Here is a 15,882-nt window from a genome sequence, read left to right as displayed (position 1 = left end):
AGGGGCACGACTAGCTACACAGTATTCATGACGTGGTGATGTCAACGTCAAACCAGGAAACAAACAATGTAATATCTTTCTCCAGGCCAATGTAAATAACCCATTGTAGCCTTTTTACTGTCTACATCAACACTTCTTGAAAACATGCACACAATGAATAGGCTATAGTTTTTGTTTTGCTTTCAAATGTATTCTACTTATTTTCCCAACCGCTACAAGGTATCTCCAGTATCCCTAGGTAGTAGTTCAAGAACTCAGTAACCCATATTGTGCATGCAATGATATGTTGTGGCCATCGGAGGGTGGTCTCCACCCACCTATCAGTACCTTCATAAAGGGATCATCTGTGTGTGCAGACAGGTTGCCGACAAGGATACACTGACTGTATAAACAAACTTAGTTACAATAAGGTGTTGTTATAAGTGGTAATGAGATGAGTGACAGACGGACAGACGGACAGACAGGCAAAGGCAGACAGACAGGTGACAGATAGTTTGAATCTGGGGTTGTATGAGAGTATCACAGCATGGGTGGTGTGTGTGTAAAGCTTACACAAGTGTGAGTTTGGATGTAGCTAGAACTTCCCCCTCAACACTGATACAGGGTCAGATCTTTTGTTTATCCCCCAATGGTTAAGGCTAAGATTGGGTAGGTAATCTGATCCTAGATCTGTGGTTAGGAGGTAGTGTGAGTTAGTGTGAGTCCAGAGCAGTGCTAAGAGCACAAGTGCAGTACAGGTTATAGTGACCTGTGTTAAGTGACCCTGATGGAATCCTCTTAGAGCTCGGCTCGTGTAGATCCCTCTTCTTCCCATAGGAGGAAGGGTGATAGTGGAGGGGGAACAGAAAAAAGGTGTTGATGAAAGAGAGGCAGATGAGGAGGAAGGCGGTGACAGCATTAGGAGTGAGGCTGGAAATTGAGTCAGCACTGATGTCACTAGATGTCTTGTGAAAATCCTCTCCATGTATCTGTTAACATATGGCACAGAAGCTGACTAGTATGTGTGTGTGTTGCATATGTGCAGTTTTGTGTGTGTGTGTTAACATGTGTGAATGTTGCATATGTGTCTATGCATTGTGTGTAAGAGACAGTGTGTGAACTCTGTGTATATAGTATAAGCATACCGGTATTTCTTAATTCCATTGTTTTACTTTTAGAATTGTGTGTATTGTTGTGAATTGTTAGATACTACTGGACTGTAGGAACACAAGCTAGGAACACAAGCAACTCGCTACACCCGCAATGACATCTGCTAAATATGTGTAAGTGACCAATAAAATTTGATTTGATGTATGTACATATGTGTGAGTGTCAACGACCCAAAGGAAGATTACAGAAGGCTCCTCTTTTCCACAGTGACCTGAATTCCTGGGTTAACTCGCTTTGTGACGTAGGCATAAGCTCTTTTACAGCTAAAGCCAATTTACCCCCCCTCAGATTAGGGCAGAGCTGTCTGGCCAAGCCCCAGAGACACAGGCCTCTCTCTCTCTCTCTCTCTCTCTCTCTCTCTCTCTCTCTCTCTCTCTCTCTCTCTCTCTACCTCTGTCACTCCTAGGAATTTGCTTGACCCAGGGGACAGAGGGAGAGGGAGGTAGGGTGGGCCGGGAGAGGAGAGAAGAGGTGGAGGAATCCTGCTCATCAGAGCCAGAGATGTACAGACCTTTGGAAACTTTGAGAATGAGAATTCTAAAGGCTTCTGGGTGGAGGGGAGGATGGAGAGAGGGTTTCTGAGATGGGGGTAGACCAGTGGAGGCTCCTCAGAGGAGGAAGGGGAGGACCATCCTCCTCAGTGAATTTCCTAAAAATAGAACGAGTGAAACATTAAAAAAGTTATCCTTTTTAGATAAACCCATACTAAATATATTCTCTCCACCCAATAATTTATTAAAACCCACTGTTTTGCAATGAAGGTCTACAGTAGCCTCAGCAGCTCTCTGTAGGGTAGCACCATGGTGTAGCCGGAGGACAGTTAGCTTCTGTCCTCCTCTGGGTACATTAACTTCAATACAAAACCTAAGAGGCCAATGGTGCTCACCTCCTTCCATAGACTTTCACAGTAATTATGACAACTCCCGGAGGACGTCTTCCAACATATCAGCGCTCTTGGTGCATGAACTGACATGTTGTCCACCCAATCAAAGGATCAGAGAATTAATTTAGTACTGAAAGCATACGCTACAGCTAGCTAGCACTGCAGAGCATAAAATATGGTGAGTAGTTGACTCAAAGAGAGAGAAAGACAATAGTTGAACAGTTTTGAACAAATTAATTTCTACCAAAATAAAGGAGAACAAAGAGAGCGCGAGAAAGAGCGAGAGCTAGCTATATTTCGTAGAATATATATTTTTCACTTTCATTTCCTTAGCTAGCATCGAATGCAGCTAGCTAGTTTAGCCTACACAAACACCCAGCTCAAACAGAGAGGGATGCTATGTTAGCTAGCTGGCTATGGCTATCCAACACGGGAAATCTTCCAAGTCAAGGTAAGCTTTTGGTTTTATTAAGTTATTGCCACCAAGTCCCGCTGGTGTAACTGCTAAACTGCTTTTAGCGGGTTTACTAACGCTCTAGTTCTAGTAGCTATGTTGACTATGACGTGACAACGATGTAGGCTGTGTGCGGTTAGTGGTCATGATATGAAGGTATGGCTTGGAAAGGTTTTTTCGCCTGGTCACAGACAGCTGATGTGTTGTGCACTGAAGTCCACAAACAAAGGGAAAAGTTGCGAGGGGGAGACAGCGTAGATAGATGTGAGAAGGAATTATATATACAAAGAGCTGTTTGTATGTGGTTGCTATAAAAGTGAACTGTTTTTGTGTGTGATCAGGTTCATTGCACCGATTCTGTTAAAAAATATTTCTTAAACGGAAGCAAAGGGAACGAAAGGGGGACAAACATACCTGAATTTGTCCAATAGAAACTCTTGTTTGCAAATGTTGGACTAATGACTACACTCTAGATCAGCAAGATGCAGGCAAGAGTGTGCAAGGTGGAATGTGTCACTGTCTGCCATCTTGATTATTCAAAATTCTCTCTACCTGTGCACCTACGTTGTAAACTTTAATTCATAGGCTAGGTTGTAGCAACCTCATGAAGGGTACAGGGGAAATTCAAGCATCACATAGTAACCTATGCCTATCGATGTTACATCACCTGGGGCAAACTACCTGCCCTCCATGACACCTACAGCACCCGATGTCACAGGAAGGCCAAAAAGATCATCAAGGATAACAACCACCCGAGCCACTGCCTGTTCACCCCGCTATCATCCAGAAGGCGAGGTCAGTACAGGTGCATCAAAGCTGGGACCGAGAGACTGAAAAACAGCTTCTATCTCAAGGCCATCAGACTGTTAAACGGTAATCACTCAGAGAGGCTGTTGCCTACATTCAGACCCAATCACTGGCCACTTTAAACAATGCCACTTTAAATAATGCCTCTTCAATAATGTTTACTTATCTTACATTACTCTTACATTACACTTGTATATACTGTATTTTATACCATCTATTGCACCTTGCCTATGCCGCTTGACCATCGCTCATCCATATACTTATATATAAGTATATATTCTCATTCACCTCTTTAGATTTGTGTGTATTTGGTAGTTGTTGGGGAATTATTAGATTACTTGTTAGATATTACTGCACTGTCGGAACTAGAAGCACAAGCATTGCACTACACTCGCATTAACATCTGCTAACCAACCATGTGTATGTGACCAATAAAATTTGATTTGATTTTGAGCTGGGTGAATGGAATATGAATGACAGTCATCCAATATGCTGTAATAGAGATAAGGCCATGTTGATAAACAAAATAATCATCCTCCCTCATCTTAAACAGTGCCGACCGCCACTGGGGTGACAGAAGGGTTTTTAAGCAGGCTTCGGGTTAGGAAAGAGGATATTGACGGTTTAGGGTTTCGTTTTGAAATTAGGGTTCAGTTTTGGATTGATCAGGTATTCGTTTTTTTTGTCTTAAATAAAAGACAAAAACATACAAACATAAAGATACACATCCATCCAGTAACATAGACACTAATATACACATAAAGAAAGAATAGGGTTGTTGGCATCCTCTTTATTTCCGTTGTACCTGCAGCCAGTAGCTGTATGTTTTATTTAAATAAAATAATGACTATAGTATTTTTTTAAAAGCCCTTTGAGATGAGATATCCCTTTCCCCCTCAGTCCTTCTTATGTTGTCTTGAGTTAGACATGTTTCTCAGTTGCACCGTAGCTACATTGCACAGCACAAAATGAGCAAAATAACGCAGGACATCTGTGAGATCCACCACAACAACAAAAAGAACAATATCAAAGCACAGAACCAATTTAATAACCAAACAAATAGATAAACACTCAGTTAGCAGTAAAGGTGTTTGTCAGCCAATTTCCATGTACAGTATGTTACCCACCCAAACTCCATAATGATATACTAACAACTTGCACATATGACTAGCCACCCAAACTCCCTATAGATTCACTACGATGCATTCAATGTGCCCATCATTCCCTCAATCTCTCGCACAGACACACGTTCCAGGAATGTGTGTGTTTGTGTATATTATATACGTTAGGGCAGGTGTGTATGGCAGAGGGGGCTTGCAGTTAGTCTGTGTTCCAGGTAGACAGGTAGACCGGTACTTAAGTACTGACACAATTGTGTCTGCGACACGTAGAGAGGAACAAAAATAGAATTGAGAACAGCTCCTGTTCCCTAAAACCATGTTTAATCCTTAATAATGCCCCACCAGTATTTTGGTTACTCATCGCCCAATGCAAAGTAAACCCTCTTTGGTACAAATTTCATTGAATCTAATTTACAATGCAACAAAATACATCAGCATTTAGTTAAACAAATAAAAGTACAAAATGGGTGGAGTTTTGGTTTTAAACACTGCGGCTGCTGAGTCTCTGTGGTCTCTGTGGTTGTGGTCTTTTTACGGTCCTATCTTCGACCAGGACCCCAAAGTAAAGAGACAGAGCACAGACTCTACACGAAGAGCAGCGACTTTCTTATATTATAAAAAAATAACTACTATATAGACAATCAACACCCTCCTCCCACCCCTATCCCTCCATACCCAAACCTCACCAAACCCCTGATACACACACACACACACACACACACACACACACACACACACACACACACACACACACACACACACACACACACCTTCACCAGCAAGTTGGTCACAATTCACATCCTTAAAACATCCTGCATGGGCAGGGGTGTAGTGGAATCCCATCTGCCTTTTGAACTTTCATCCCTGAACCCCCCTACCTCCCCTGCCCTTTCACCCCACGGTCCTCCTATTGGTTTGACAGAGGCTCCCTCCGTTCTCTCCACTTCCTCCTCACTCCCTCTTCGCTCTTCCCTTTTTCTGCTGCTTCTTCCCGTTCTCCTCTACCTCCTCTAACTTGTTGTAGCCGTTGGTTGCTGTGGAAATGCCGTTGGTGACGGACTTGGACGCCTTGAGGGCGGAGTGTGGGGTGCGCCGGTAGGTCTGGTAGTAGAAATTGCCGAATAGGATGATGAAGGTGACGGCGTAGCCAATAAGGGCCCATTGCATCCAAGCGGGGAATGGGCAGCCAGTGTAGAGGGAGTAGCCTGCATGGCCGATGGTCACATGGAACTGGATCTGTGACGTACACAAGACACATGCTTAATCCGAATGTCATAATCTCAACATAATCCCTGATCAATGAGTCAGACTGCACACTCCAAACAATTAAATATATTTTGACATGCAAAGATGTGTTTCAGTATCAATCACACACTACCTGAACAGCTGTGCTATGGCCACAGTAACATGGAGACTTACCATCTGAATGATGGTCAGGTATTTCTTCCACCAGAGGAATTTCTGGATCTTGGGTCCGAAAGCGGCCAGGCCATAGTATCCATACATCAGGACATGGATGGATGAGTTTATGCCTGCTCCAAAGAACGCTGTGAGGGGGATATAGGTTTAAGGCAGTTCAGAGGGGATACAGGTCAGGCTGCTTGTGAGTGTATGTCAGCATGTTATGTCATCAACACACAATATACCCCTAGGTACTTACACTGTCCTCCTGGGACCCACTTGATTCCGATCCACCAGAGGATGAACATGGTGCAGTGATGGTAGACATGGAGGAAGCTGACCTGGTTAAACTTCCTCCTCAGGATGAAGAACACCGTATCCAGATACTCCACTCCCTTAGAGATGTAGTACCACCACAGAGCAGACGCTATCTGCCAACGTGAAGAGGAAGGGAGTGAGCTATCTCAAATCCATCTGGTTTTAGGGACTCAAAACTCAAAGACAATGAAGATTCCCAATTTCCTGAAACGCTTTAAAGAGGATTGAAGAGGATTTTATGGATTTCACTGGGTTGAGATGACGGATAACACCACTAGCCACCTTGCTTTTCACACACACTCTCATTATCATGCATCAAGGACACACCCTCACACGCACAAATATATCTTATTGCAATTATTGAATCTATTGAAGTCACTGAAGTTGGGAGTAAGGTTCAATTGGATCCTGACCAAGATCAAAGATAACTGCACCTGGAACATCTCTGTAAATCGAAGGTCAGAGTCAACAATGTTCGGGTCAACACTTTTCATAGGGGATCGTGATGACAGTGAAAGGGGTCATTGGTGAATGACATGGCAGGTTAGCCTGTGGTCTGGTAGAGAAAGTGTTTTGTTAAGGGGATGGTACAGTAAGAGCTAATACATGAGGATAGCTGTTGTATCAGGCTTGTTGCTGGCTTGTTCCCAAGCCTAAATGGAAAGTAGAGCTCAACCTCTTGTATGTCAGACTACAACTGGACAAAGTAGCCTGTCCATATCCATTCTCAACCCCCACCAACATACTCTCTCTCTCTCTCGCATCCATTTGTAATTGACACACACACACACACACACACACACACACACACACACACACACACACACACACACACACACACACACACACACACACACACACACACACACACACACACAGAGAGAGAGAGAAAAAGAGTGTGAGAGAGAGAGAGAGACAGAGAGAGAGAGAGAGAGAGACAGAGAGAGAGAGAAAGAAGCTGTGTGCCACAGTGCCCTGAGTGTCACTCTTATCCCTCAGTAACGCCATCATGCTATGGGTGGGTTCAGAAGTGGTGAGACATAATAACTCCTCCCCTTTATGCAAAAGGTCACGCCTCTCCCTCTATCTCTTACATACACACACAAATAGAGTGATAGTCTACTAAACCTAACAATAGGATTACAGTACCGCTGCTTAGATTTACACAGAACAGCATGCTGCTAAAGCTGGACCTTACTCTACACCTCAAATACAGGAGACCCAACCTGTATAAATTAGAAGGCTGGAAGGCAAATATTTCCAGTCTTTGCTGGCTCATGAACAGAATGACCAGACAAGCTCCAGCTCTTGGCCTTTTCACTAAATTTATAGAAAAAGAATGTAGGGTGTCATGTTTGCTCACCCTGACTTCGTTGACGTCGTTGGAGTAGCTGACAGGTTGACATAGGTAGCTGTACCCCGCTGCTCTTGCACCCAGGAGGAGCTGAGGCCACAGAGATACAAAGTTATCAGCACAACATTAGGAACACAATGTTAGAGATAGTCCCTTTCCTCTAGACCAGGAATGCGCAACTTTGATTGGGGTGGGGGCCACAAAAATATCGGAACTCCTCATGAGGGCCCGCAGTGGCTCACGGGTCTGCGCTGGACCGACATCCATACCCACACATGTACTCAGACCCGGCCCCTAGCCTTTTGGGGGATCTAAGAGAAATGTTGTTGTTAGCTGACATGGGCTAATTGAGTGACCGTCAGTGACTGACATCAGAGAAAAACTGATAATGCATAACCAATTTTGAAATGGTGTATTCTACTATTCTAACTGTAACAACACCCCGACTGAGTTTTCTTAATTGATCCGCGCGCCAAACAAAAGTCTCTATACCATGGATACACACCACCAGTCCTCAAGGGCCACAGAGACCAATTTACACCTTGGGGGGGCCGGGGATGTGGAAGCAATTGCCAGGGAGAAATGAAAACCAGCAGCACTGCAGCTGTCGGGGACTGGAGTTGTGCCCTAGACCCTATTTCCTCTGTGTCTACAGGTCTAAAAGGACTATATATATATATATATATATATATATATATATATATATATATATATATATATATATATATATATACAGTTGAAGTTGGAAGTTTACATACACTTAGATTGGAGTAATTAAAACTCGTTTTTCAACCACTCCACAAATTTCTTGTTAACAAACTATAGTTTTGGCAAGTCGGTTAGGACATCTACTTTATGCATGACACAAGTAAGTTTTCCAACAATTGTTTACAGACAGATTATTTCACTTATAATTCACTATATCACAATTCCAGTGGGTCAGAAGTTTACATGCACTAAGCTACACTAAGTTGATTGTGCCTTTAAACAGCTTGGAAAATTCCAGAAAATGATGTCATGGCGTTAGAAGCTTCTGATAGGCTAATTGACATTTTTTGAGTCAATTGGAGGTGTATCTGTGGATGTATTTCAAGGCCTACATTCAAACTCAGTGCCTCTTTGCTTGACATCATAAGAAAATCAAAATAAATCATCCAAGACCTCAGCAAAAATATTGTAGGCCTCCACAAGTCTGGTTCATCCTTGGGAGCAATTTCCAAACGCCTGAAGGTACCACGTTCATCTGTACAAACGATAGTACGCAAGTATAAACACCATGGGACACGCAGCTGTCATAAGCGCTCAGGGAGGAGACGCGTTTTGTCTCCTAGAGATTAACGTACTTTGGTGCGAAAAGTGCAAATCAATCCCATTACAACAGCAAAGGACCTTGTGAAGATGCTGGAGGAAACAGGTATAAAAGTATCGAACTTCACCAAACTTATTGTGGGAAGCTTGTGGAAGGCTACCCGAAATGTTTGACCCAAGTTAAACAATGTAAAGGCAATGCTACCAAATACGAATTGACTGTATGTAAACTTCAGACCCACTGGGAATGTGATGCTGAAATAAATCATTCTCTCCACTATTACTCTAACATTTCACATTCTTAAAATAAAGTGGTGATCCTAACTGACCTAAGACAGGGAATTCTTACTAGGATTAAATGTCAGGAATTGTGAAACTGAGTTTAAATGTATTTGGCTAAGGTATATGTAAACTTCAACTGTATAACTGTAGTGGATGGTTGACAGGTGCAGTCCTAGGTATGGTATGTGAGTATAGTAATGAATTCAGGCAGGGTTGGTACATGGCATGCTACATCAGCCATTCGGTGATGGCACAACCTTGCTGAACAATAGATGAACTTAAAGCAGAGGTCATATTGCTATCACCTATCAACCTACTGGGTACAGACATCAATTCCACATTGGTTCAATGTCATTTTGTTGAAATGATGTGGAAACAATGTTGATTCAATCAGTGTGTGCCCAGTGTGAAGCCGTTTCCAAACTGTAGACACTGAAGGGACAGGGCCTAGGAACCAACTAGACAATGACCTGAAAAGAAATGGAACATGCCATTATTGACTTTTGGTGTAAAAGGAATGGAGCTGGTTACCTCTTTGGCGATGTAAAAGTTGAGTATCACCATACTGAAGTTGTACACTATGAGGGTCTTCCTTAGCTCGAAAGGCTCTCGATTCTGCATGTACTTAGGCCCCACCCACAGGAAGAGCAAGTACAGACAGCTGATGGCCAGGGTGGGGGCGGGCGACGACATCATCGGCCATTTCTCCACTCGCTTGTCTAGGAGAGGGACAGGAAAGTTAATGTCAGCAGTGGTCATATGACAGACACACACATGTAATGTATGACTGAATCCTGTCTGAATGTATGACTACACAATGTTGCACCAATGGTGTCTGGAGGATAGACTCAATTGCAGTACTCCGAATTGCTCTAATAGTGTGTATTGCGCACACACACACTCACACAAGCAACCATGCGTACCTGAGTTTGTGCTTGTGTGCGTGGTTAGATTAGCAGACTGTCCCTGCTATGTGAGAGAAATCAACACTAACTCACCTGCTATAGTAAGGCTCCATCTGTAGAACTCTACCGTGTCATTCATAAAGTGGGTGACAGCTTCCATGACTGCGTCTGGATTTGGTCCTGCTTATGCTGCAGTGAGAGAAAGAGAGCCGCCAGTCTTCAAAATAGTCGAAATTAATATAAGATAATTATAGAAATCTGTCATTAATTTTGATGTTTTTGCCGAAGAGATAATTGTTGCGCAATTTTGGTGCAGTATTTTTTTCTATGAAAGAATGTGCATGAAAATGAGTCGTCTCTCATTGAATGACAAAGACTTTATTGAAGAATCCCTAGTGTTGACCAATCACCGAAGAGGTTTAGAAATGTGTGTGCCCGAACAGCTGGAAAAACCCTCACTGAAGTCCAAAACGAACAAAAACGTCACAAAATGTAGTCCTAATATATGCACGAACTCTACCAAACTGTTTCAGCTGGGAAGCATGCGGACGTCTTAAGCCCCTTTAGATAATTGAAAACCTTAATGTAATGTTGGTGAAGTTAAAGATGCAGTCCGGGATCTTATTTAAGCACAACAAATTCGTAACATATTGTACGAATTGTATTTGTAACATATCATACAAATTGTAAAAAAATATATATATACAGTACCAGTCAAAAGCTGTCATCGAGGCAAAGGGTGGCTACTTTGAAGAATCTCAAATAAACATATTTTGATTTGTTTAACACTTTTTTAGTTACTACATGATTCCATATGCGTAATTTAATAGTTTTGATGTCTTCTATTATTTTACAATGTAGAAAATAGTAAAAATACAGAAAAACCCTTGAATGAGTGTGTGTGTCTAAACTTTGACTGGTACTGTATGTATATGTGTGTGTATATATATATATATATATGTGTGTGTGTGTATATATATATATATATATATATATATATATATATATATATATATATATATATATATATATATATATATACAGTACCAGTCAACGTTTAGACACACCCACTCATTCAAGGGACACACCCACTCATATATATAAAATTATTTTGCAGGACCTAACATGTCATATGAAACGGATGACGTAGTACAGAATTGGCTGAGGTAGTACACAAAAAACGGAGACTAGTTTTGGCTCGTGAGCAACAATTTGAAAACTACTGGCTGAAATTATACAAAAGTTCTGGAGCATCACTTCAAACAGATACTTTAGCCCTTTCTACTTCCCCAGAGTCAGATGAACTCGTGGATACCATTTTTATTTCTCTGCGTGCAGTTTGAAGGAAGTTGCTAACTAGCACTAGAGCATTTGTTAACTAGCGTTAGCGCAATGACTGGTACTGTATGCTAGCAGATACCATAGACTTTCAGTCTTTGCGCTAACGCTAGTTAGCATTGGCTCGCAAAACTACCTCTAACTTCCTTCGTACTGTAATTAGAGATGTAAAAATGGCCCAAATCCCAAAGAATCCCTTTAACATCAAGTTCAAACTCTGAGTTTGCCAAACTCTGCACATGGATCACCCATACGTACGAACATTCCCTGGTCTAAACTGTTAGTGCAGGGTTTATTTCGAGCCTCACACTAATTGCACAGATCTACAAGAGGCCTAACAACTGATCAGTGTGGACAGAGTAGGTCTTTGTGGTTACCCATCCCCCCCCCACACACATGTTCTAAGACAAGATGTAAAGTGTTGGTTTCATGATTCATGAGCTGAAAGTAAAGATCCCAGAAATGTTCCATACGGACAAAAAGCTTATTCCTCTCAAATGTTGTGCAGAAATGTGTTTACATCCCTGTTAGTGAGCATTTCTCCTTTGCCAAGATAATCCATCCACCTGACAGGTGTGGCATATCAATAAGCTGATTAAACAGCATGGTCATTACACAGGTGCACCTTGCGCTGGGTATAATAAAAGGCCACTTTAAAATGTGCAGTTTTGTCACAACACAATGCCACAGATGTCTCAAGTTTTGACGGAGTGTGCAACTGGCATGCTGACAGGAGGAATGTCCACCAGAGCTGTTAGCAGAGAATTGAATGTTCAGATCCTGAGGCCCACTGTGAGGCCCATTTTTTTGAAGGTATCTGTAACCAACATGCATATCTGTATTCCCAGTCATGTGAAATCCATAAACTAGGGCCTAATGTTGCATGTTGCGTTTACATTTTTGTTCAGTATAAAAACGAATTTAAAAGTTGTTTGTAAATAGCTGACAAGGTAAAAATCTGTCGTTCTGCCCCTGAGCAAGGCAGTTAACCCACTGTTCCCCGGGCGCCGAAGACGTGGATGTCGATTAAGGCAGCCCCCCGCACCTCTCTGATTCAGAGGGGTTGGGTTAAATGCGGAAGACACATTTCAGTTGAATACATTGTTGGACAACTGACTAGGTATCCCCCTTTCCCTAAATGTGTGCTACTCAAGCCTTATTTGAATGGGTGTATAAAAGACTTTGGAGAACAACATACAGTACACATTTTAGTACTCATCACTACATTCTCTACCAGAAATCTGGTTGGCTCTCTTTGATGTCACGTAGGTTGATGCACTATATATACAAAAGTATGTGGACACACCTTCAAATTAGTGGATTCAGCTAATTCAGCCACACCCACTGCTGACAGGTGTATAAAATCGAGCACACAGCCATGCAATCTCCATAGTCAAACATTGGCAGTAGAATGGCCTTACTGAAGAGCTCAGTGACTTTCAACGTGACACCGCAAAGGATGCCACCTTTTCAACAAGTCAGCTCATCAAATTTGTGCCCTGCTAGACCTGCCCCGGTCAGCTGTAAGTGCTGTTATTGTGAAGTGGAAACTTCTAGGAGCAAGGGACACACCCACAACAACAGCTCAGCCACAAGCTCACAGAACGGGACCGGCGAGTGCTGAAGTGTGTAGCACGTAAAAATCATCTGTCCTCGGTTGCAACACTCACTACCGAGTTCCAAATCGTCTCTGGAAGCAATGTCAACACAAGAACTGTTCGTCGGGAGCTTCATGAAATGGGTTTCCATGGCCAAGCTGCCGCACACAAGCCTAAGATCACCATGCGGAATCCCAAGCGTCGGCTGGAGTGGTGGAAAGCTTGCCGCCATTGGACTCTGGAGCAGTGGAAACGCGTTCTCTGGAGTGACGAATCCCTCTTCACCCTCTGGCAGTCCGACGGACGAATCTGAGTTTGGCGGATGCCAGGAGGACGCTACCTGTCCCAATGCATAGTGCCAACTGTAAAATTTGGTGGAGGAGGAATAATGTCTGGGGCTGTTTTTCATGGTTCGGGCTAGGCCAATTAGTTCCAGTGAAGGGAAATCTTAACGCGACAGCATTCAATGACATTCTAGACGATTCTGTGCTTCCAACTTGGCAACAGTTTGGGGAAGGCCCTTTCCTGTTTCAGCATGACAATGCCCGCAACTTAGTGTTCATTCGGCCTAGTGTTATAATTAAGCAATAAGGCCCGAGGAGGTGTGGTACATGGCCAATATACCACGGCTAAGGGCTGTTCTTACGCATAACGCAACACGGATTGCCTGGATACAGCCCTTGGCCGTGGTATATCAGCCATATATTCCAACCCCCCGAGGTGCCTTATTGCTATTATAAACTGGTTAGAAACGTATGGTATATGGTCTGATATACCACGGCCGTCAGCCAATCAGATTCAGGGCTCGAACCACCCAGTTTATAACATGTTGTAAACCACACACTAGAATCATCTTATTGTCTTAAAGATCATAATAGGTCTAATTAATTTGTGAAAACTTATTGGGGAGTTTGGGGGAACCTGAAAAAAACACATTCACTGACAATTGGGGAGTTTGGGGGAACCTGAAAAAAACACATTCACTGACAATGGGGGTTAAGTTTCGTTTTCAAAACGGAAGAGGAAATGGGAGGATGGGAGAGAGAAAGAAAATCACCCAAATAGGCCCGGTCGCCCGTGGAAACGGGCATGAGAGCACACAAAGAACCGGGACGCTTGTGTCAGCAGGTTTTGCGCGGTGCGATCAAGAGGCTTAAATCCAATTGCTCTACGAGCTTAGACGTAAGTCCAAACGCCGAGCGACCCACATTCGCAGGGGCATCATTTAAAGCGATAACTTGCCCCTATGAACTAGACCCTTATTTGCGCTCACACATATGGCGCATGGCGAATTTTCAAAGAGTGGTTGACTGAACATGGTAAATTATGTGGTTAACAGTTTATACAAAAGCATATAGGGAACATTTGATCAAACAATTTATAGACACATTTTATAGGCTGCATCCAGTCCCTTCCTATATGCCACCCATCATATTCTAACAACGTGCTACTGCAAGTTCCTATCCACTGAGTCTATGTAGGCTACTGCACTAGCGGTTCTGGGGGGGCCTGTGACAACAATTTTGGACCCCCTTGTGGCCCCCTAAATGTGGAGAATGAAATAATTTTTACATAGCAAAAATGTGTTATCATTCTTTTTTTACATCCGTTATTAGACAGTGACAACGATGATGATTATGAACATGGTCTTTTGCCTGCAATGCAGTGAAGAAAGACGTTATTGTTGTCATATCGTTAATGTAACTGGCCCCTCTAACAGTACAACTGGTCCCAGCTTGAACCGCCACTGGGATACTGTCACGCATGCTCACATAATATAAGTTCACTGTTTCTTAGGAAGAGAGAGCCGGAGGAGAGAGTATGGGTGAATAAGCGATGAAATTTTCTAAGCACTGTCTGAGTTTATTGTCTAGAAAAATACATAACTATGGTGATATGAATTAGGCCAAAAGGGACTGCAGATTAGCATAAAGAAAACGAACGCAAGAGAAGGTAACGAACGGTTCAATTCCTCAAAGCATAACTCATGAAAAAAGACTAAGCCTACACTTCCCAAGGCTGTGTACTAATTTGTTCACAAAATAACCTATTTAAAGAATGATAGCCTAAGCACACGATTCTGCATTTCTGTTTTAACCATTTCCTTATGGAGAAAAATACATATCCACATACCTTCTCGAGATTTAGGTGCGTGTACTGACATCCGGTGCAATGTGATGGCCAACGCCTTTAAATGACCGTATTCTGCCGTTATAGCCGCTGATCCCCAACTCTGCTATACGGACAATTAGACATCAACCCCAAATTTGGCAAAAATGCAAAGGCAAGCGGAAATCTATCGCAAAGAAATCATGTATGAGGTCCGTGCTGGCTGCTCAAGCACATCGCTTAAGATCCTTAGGATACCCGACCAGCCTGATGGCACTGCGCATGCGGGTATTGCAATACAGGGGCCGCTGCACTGACTGGACAGACCGATGGCCCCTTTGTATGATAGAGATAATCAACATCCACCGTATCCCGCATTCAGCTTCGCTGAGTGATAGGCGAATGCGGAAGCCACTCGAAACGAAAAAGCGGGGAGTCTTTGAACGCGCATGACAAATGGGTACCTCTCTGCTGTTACCCATCGATGTGTGAGGAAACCTCCTGGATAAGTGCATTTGTTGCAATAATGCATTTTTGGCCTCGATGACACCCATTAGTAGGTCATGCTATATTTCCAAAATACAATTAATTTAGTGTTGTTCATTCAGCTTTGGCTTTAATTCATACTAAGAGTAGGCCGTAGGCTATGAGCCATTTTCTATCAGACATAGCCTCGGGATTCCTTAATTGCTCTCATGTTTCAATTTGGGTAGACTAAATTAGAGTTTATACAACAAATATTTGTTGCTATTATAGGCTATAGGTCATCGGCTGTAAATAGCTTTTGGGTATGTGCCAATGTCCCGGTAGAGGGTGTCAATCAATTAGCCATCTGTCTTTAGAGTGTGTCCTATA

The 15,882-nt window shown here is 42.8% G+C and overlaps 1 protein-coding gene across 1 annotated transcript; it reads right to left on the bottom strand.

The window, feature by feature from the left end:
• Positions 1–4,063: 4,063 nt before the first annotated feature.
• Positions 4,064–15,415, bottom strand: LOC106571493 (very long chain fatty acid elongase 4). The gene is made up of 7 exons (XM_014144655.3): positions 15,052–15,415; positions 10,076–10,171; positions 9,609–9,796; positions 7,497–7,577; positions 6,075–6,246; positions 5,834–5,961; positions 4,064–5,650 (listed from the first exon to the last, which is right to left on the bottom strand). The coding sequence occupies exons 2-7, from the start codon at positions 10,140–10,142 to the stop codon at positions 5,366–5,368; spliced, it is 921 nt and encodes a 306-aa protein (XP_014000130.1). The 5' UTR covers positions 10,143–10,171; positions 15,052–15,415; the 3' UTR covers positions 4,064–5,365.
• Positions 15,416–15,882: the final 467 nt, after the last annotated feature.

This window comes from Salmo salar, chromosome 15 (genome assembly GCF_965601325.2).
Source record: "Salmo salar chromosome 15, fSalSal1, whole genome shotgun sequence".
NCBI lineage: Eukaryota > Metazoa > Chordata > Actinopteri > Salmoniformes > Salmonidae > Salmo > Salmo salar.
The sequence above is the reverse complement of the archived record's forward strand: the minus strand, read 5'-3'. Positions and strand labels throughout refer to the sequence as shown.

Coding starts and splice junctions, on each gene's coding strand:
- LOC106571493 (XM_014144655.3), bottom strand. CDS start 10,142: ATGGAAGCTGTCACCCACTTTATGAATGACACGGTAGAGTTCTACAGA. Junction 9,797..10,075: donor ATGGAGCCTTACTATAGCAG/GTGAGTTAGTGT, acceptor TCCCTCTCCTAG/ACAAGCGAGTGGAGAAATGG. Junction 6,247..7,496: donor ACGACGTCAACGAAGTCAGG/GTGAGCAAACAT, acceptor TCACGTTGGCAG/ATAGCGTCTGCTCTGTGGTG.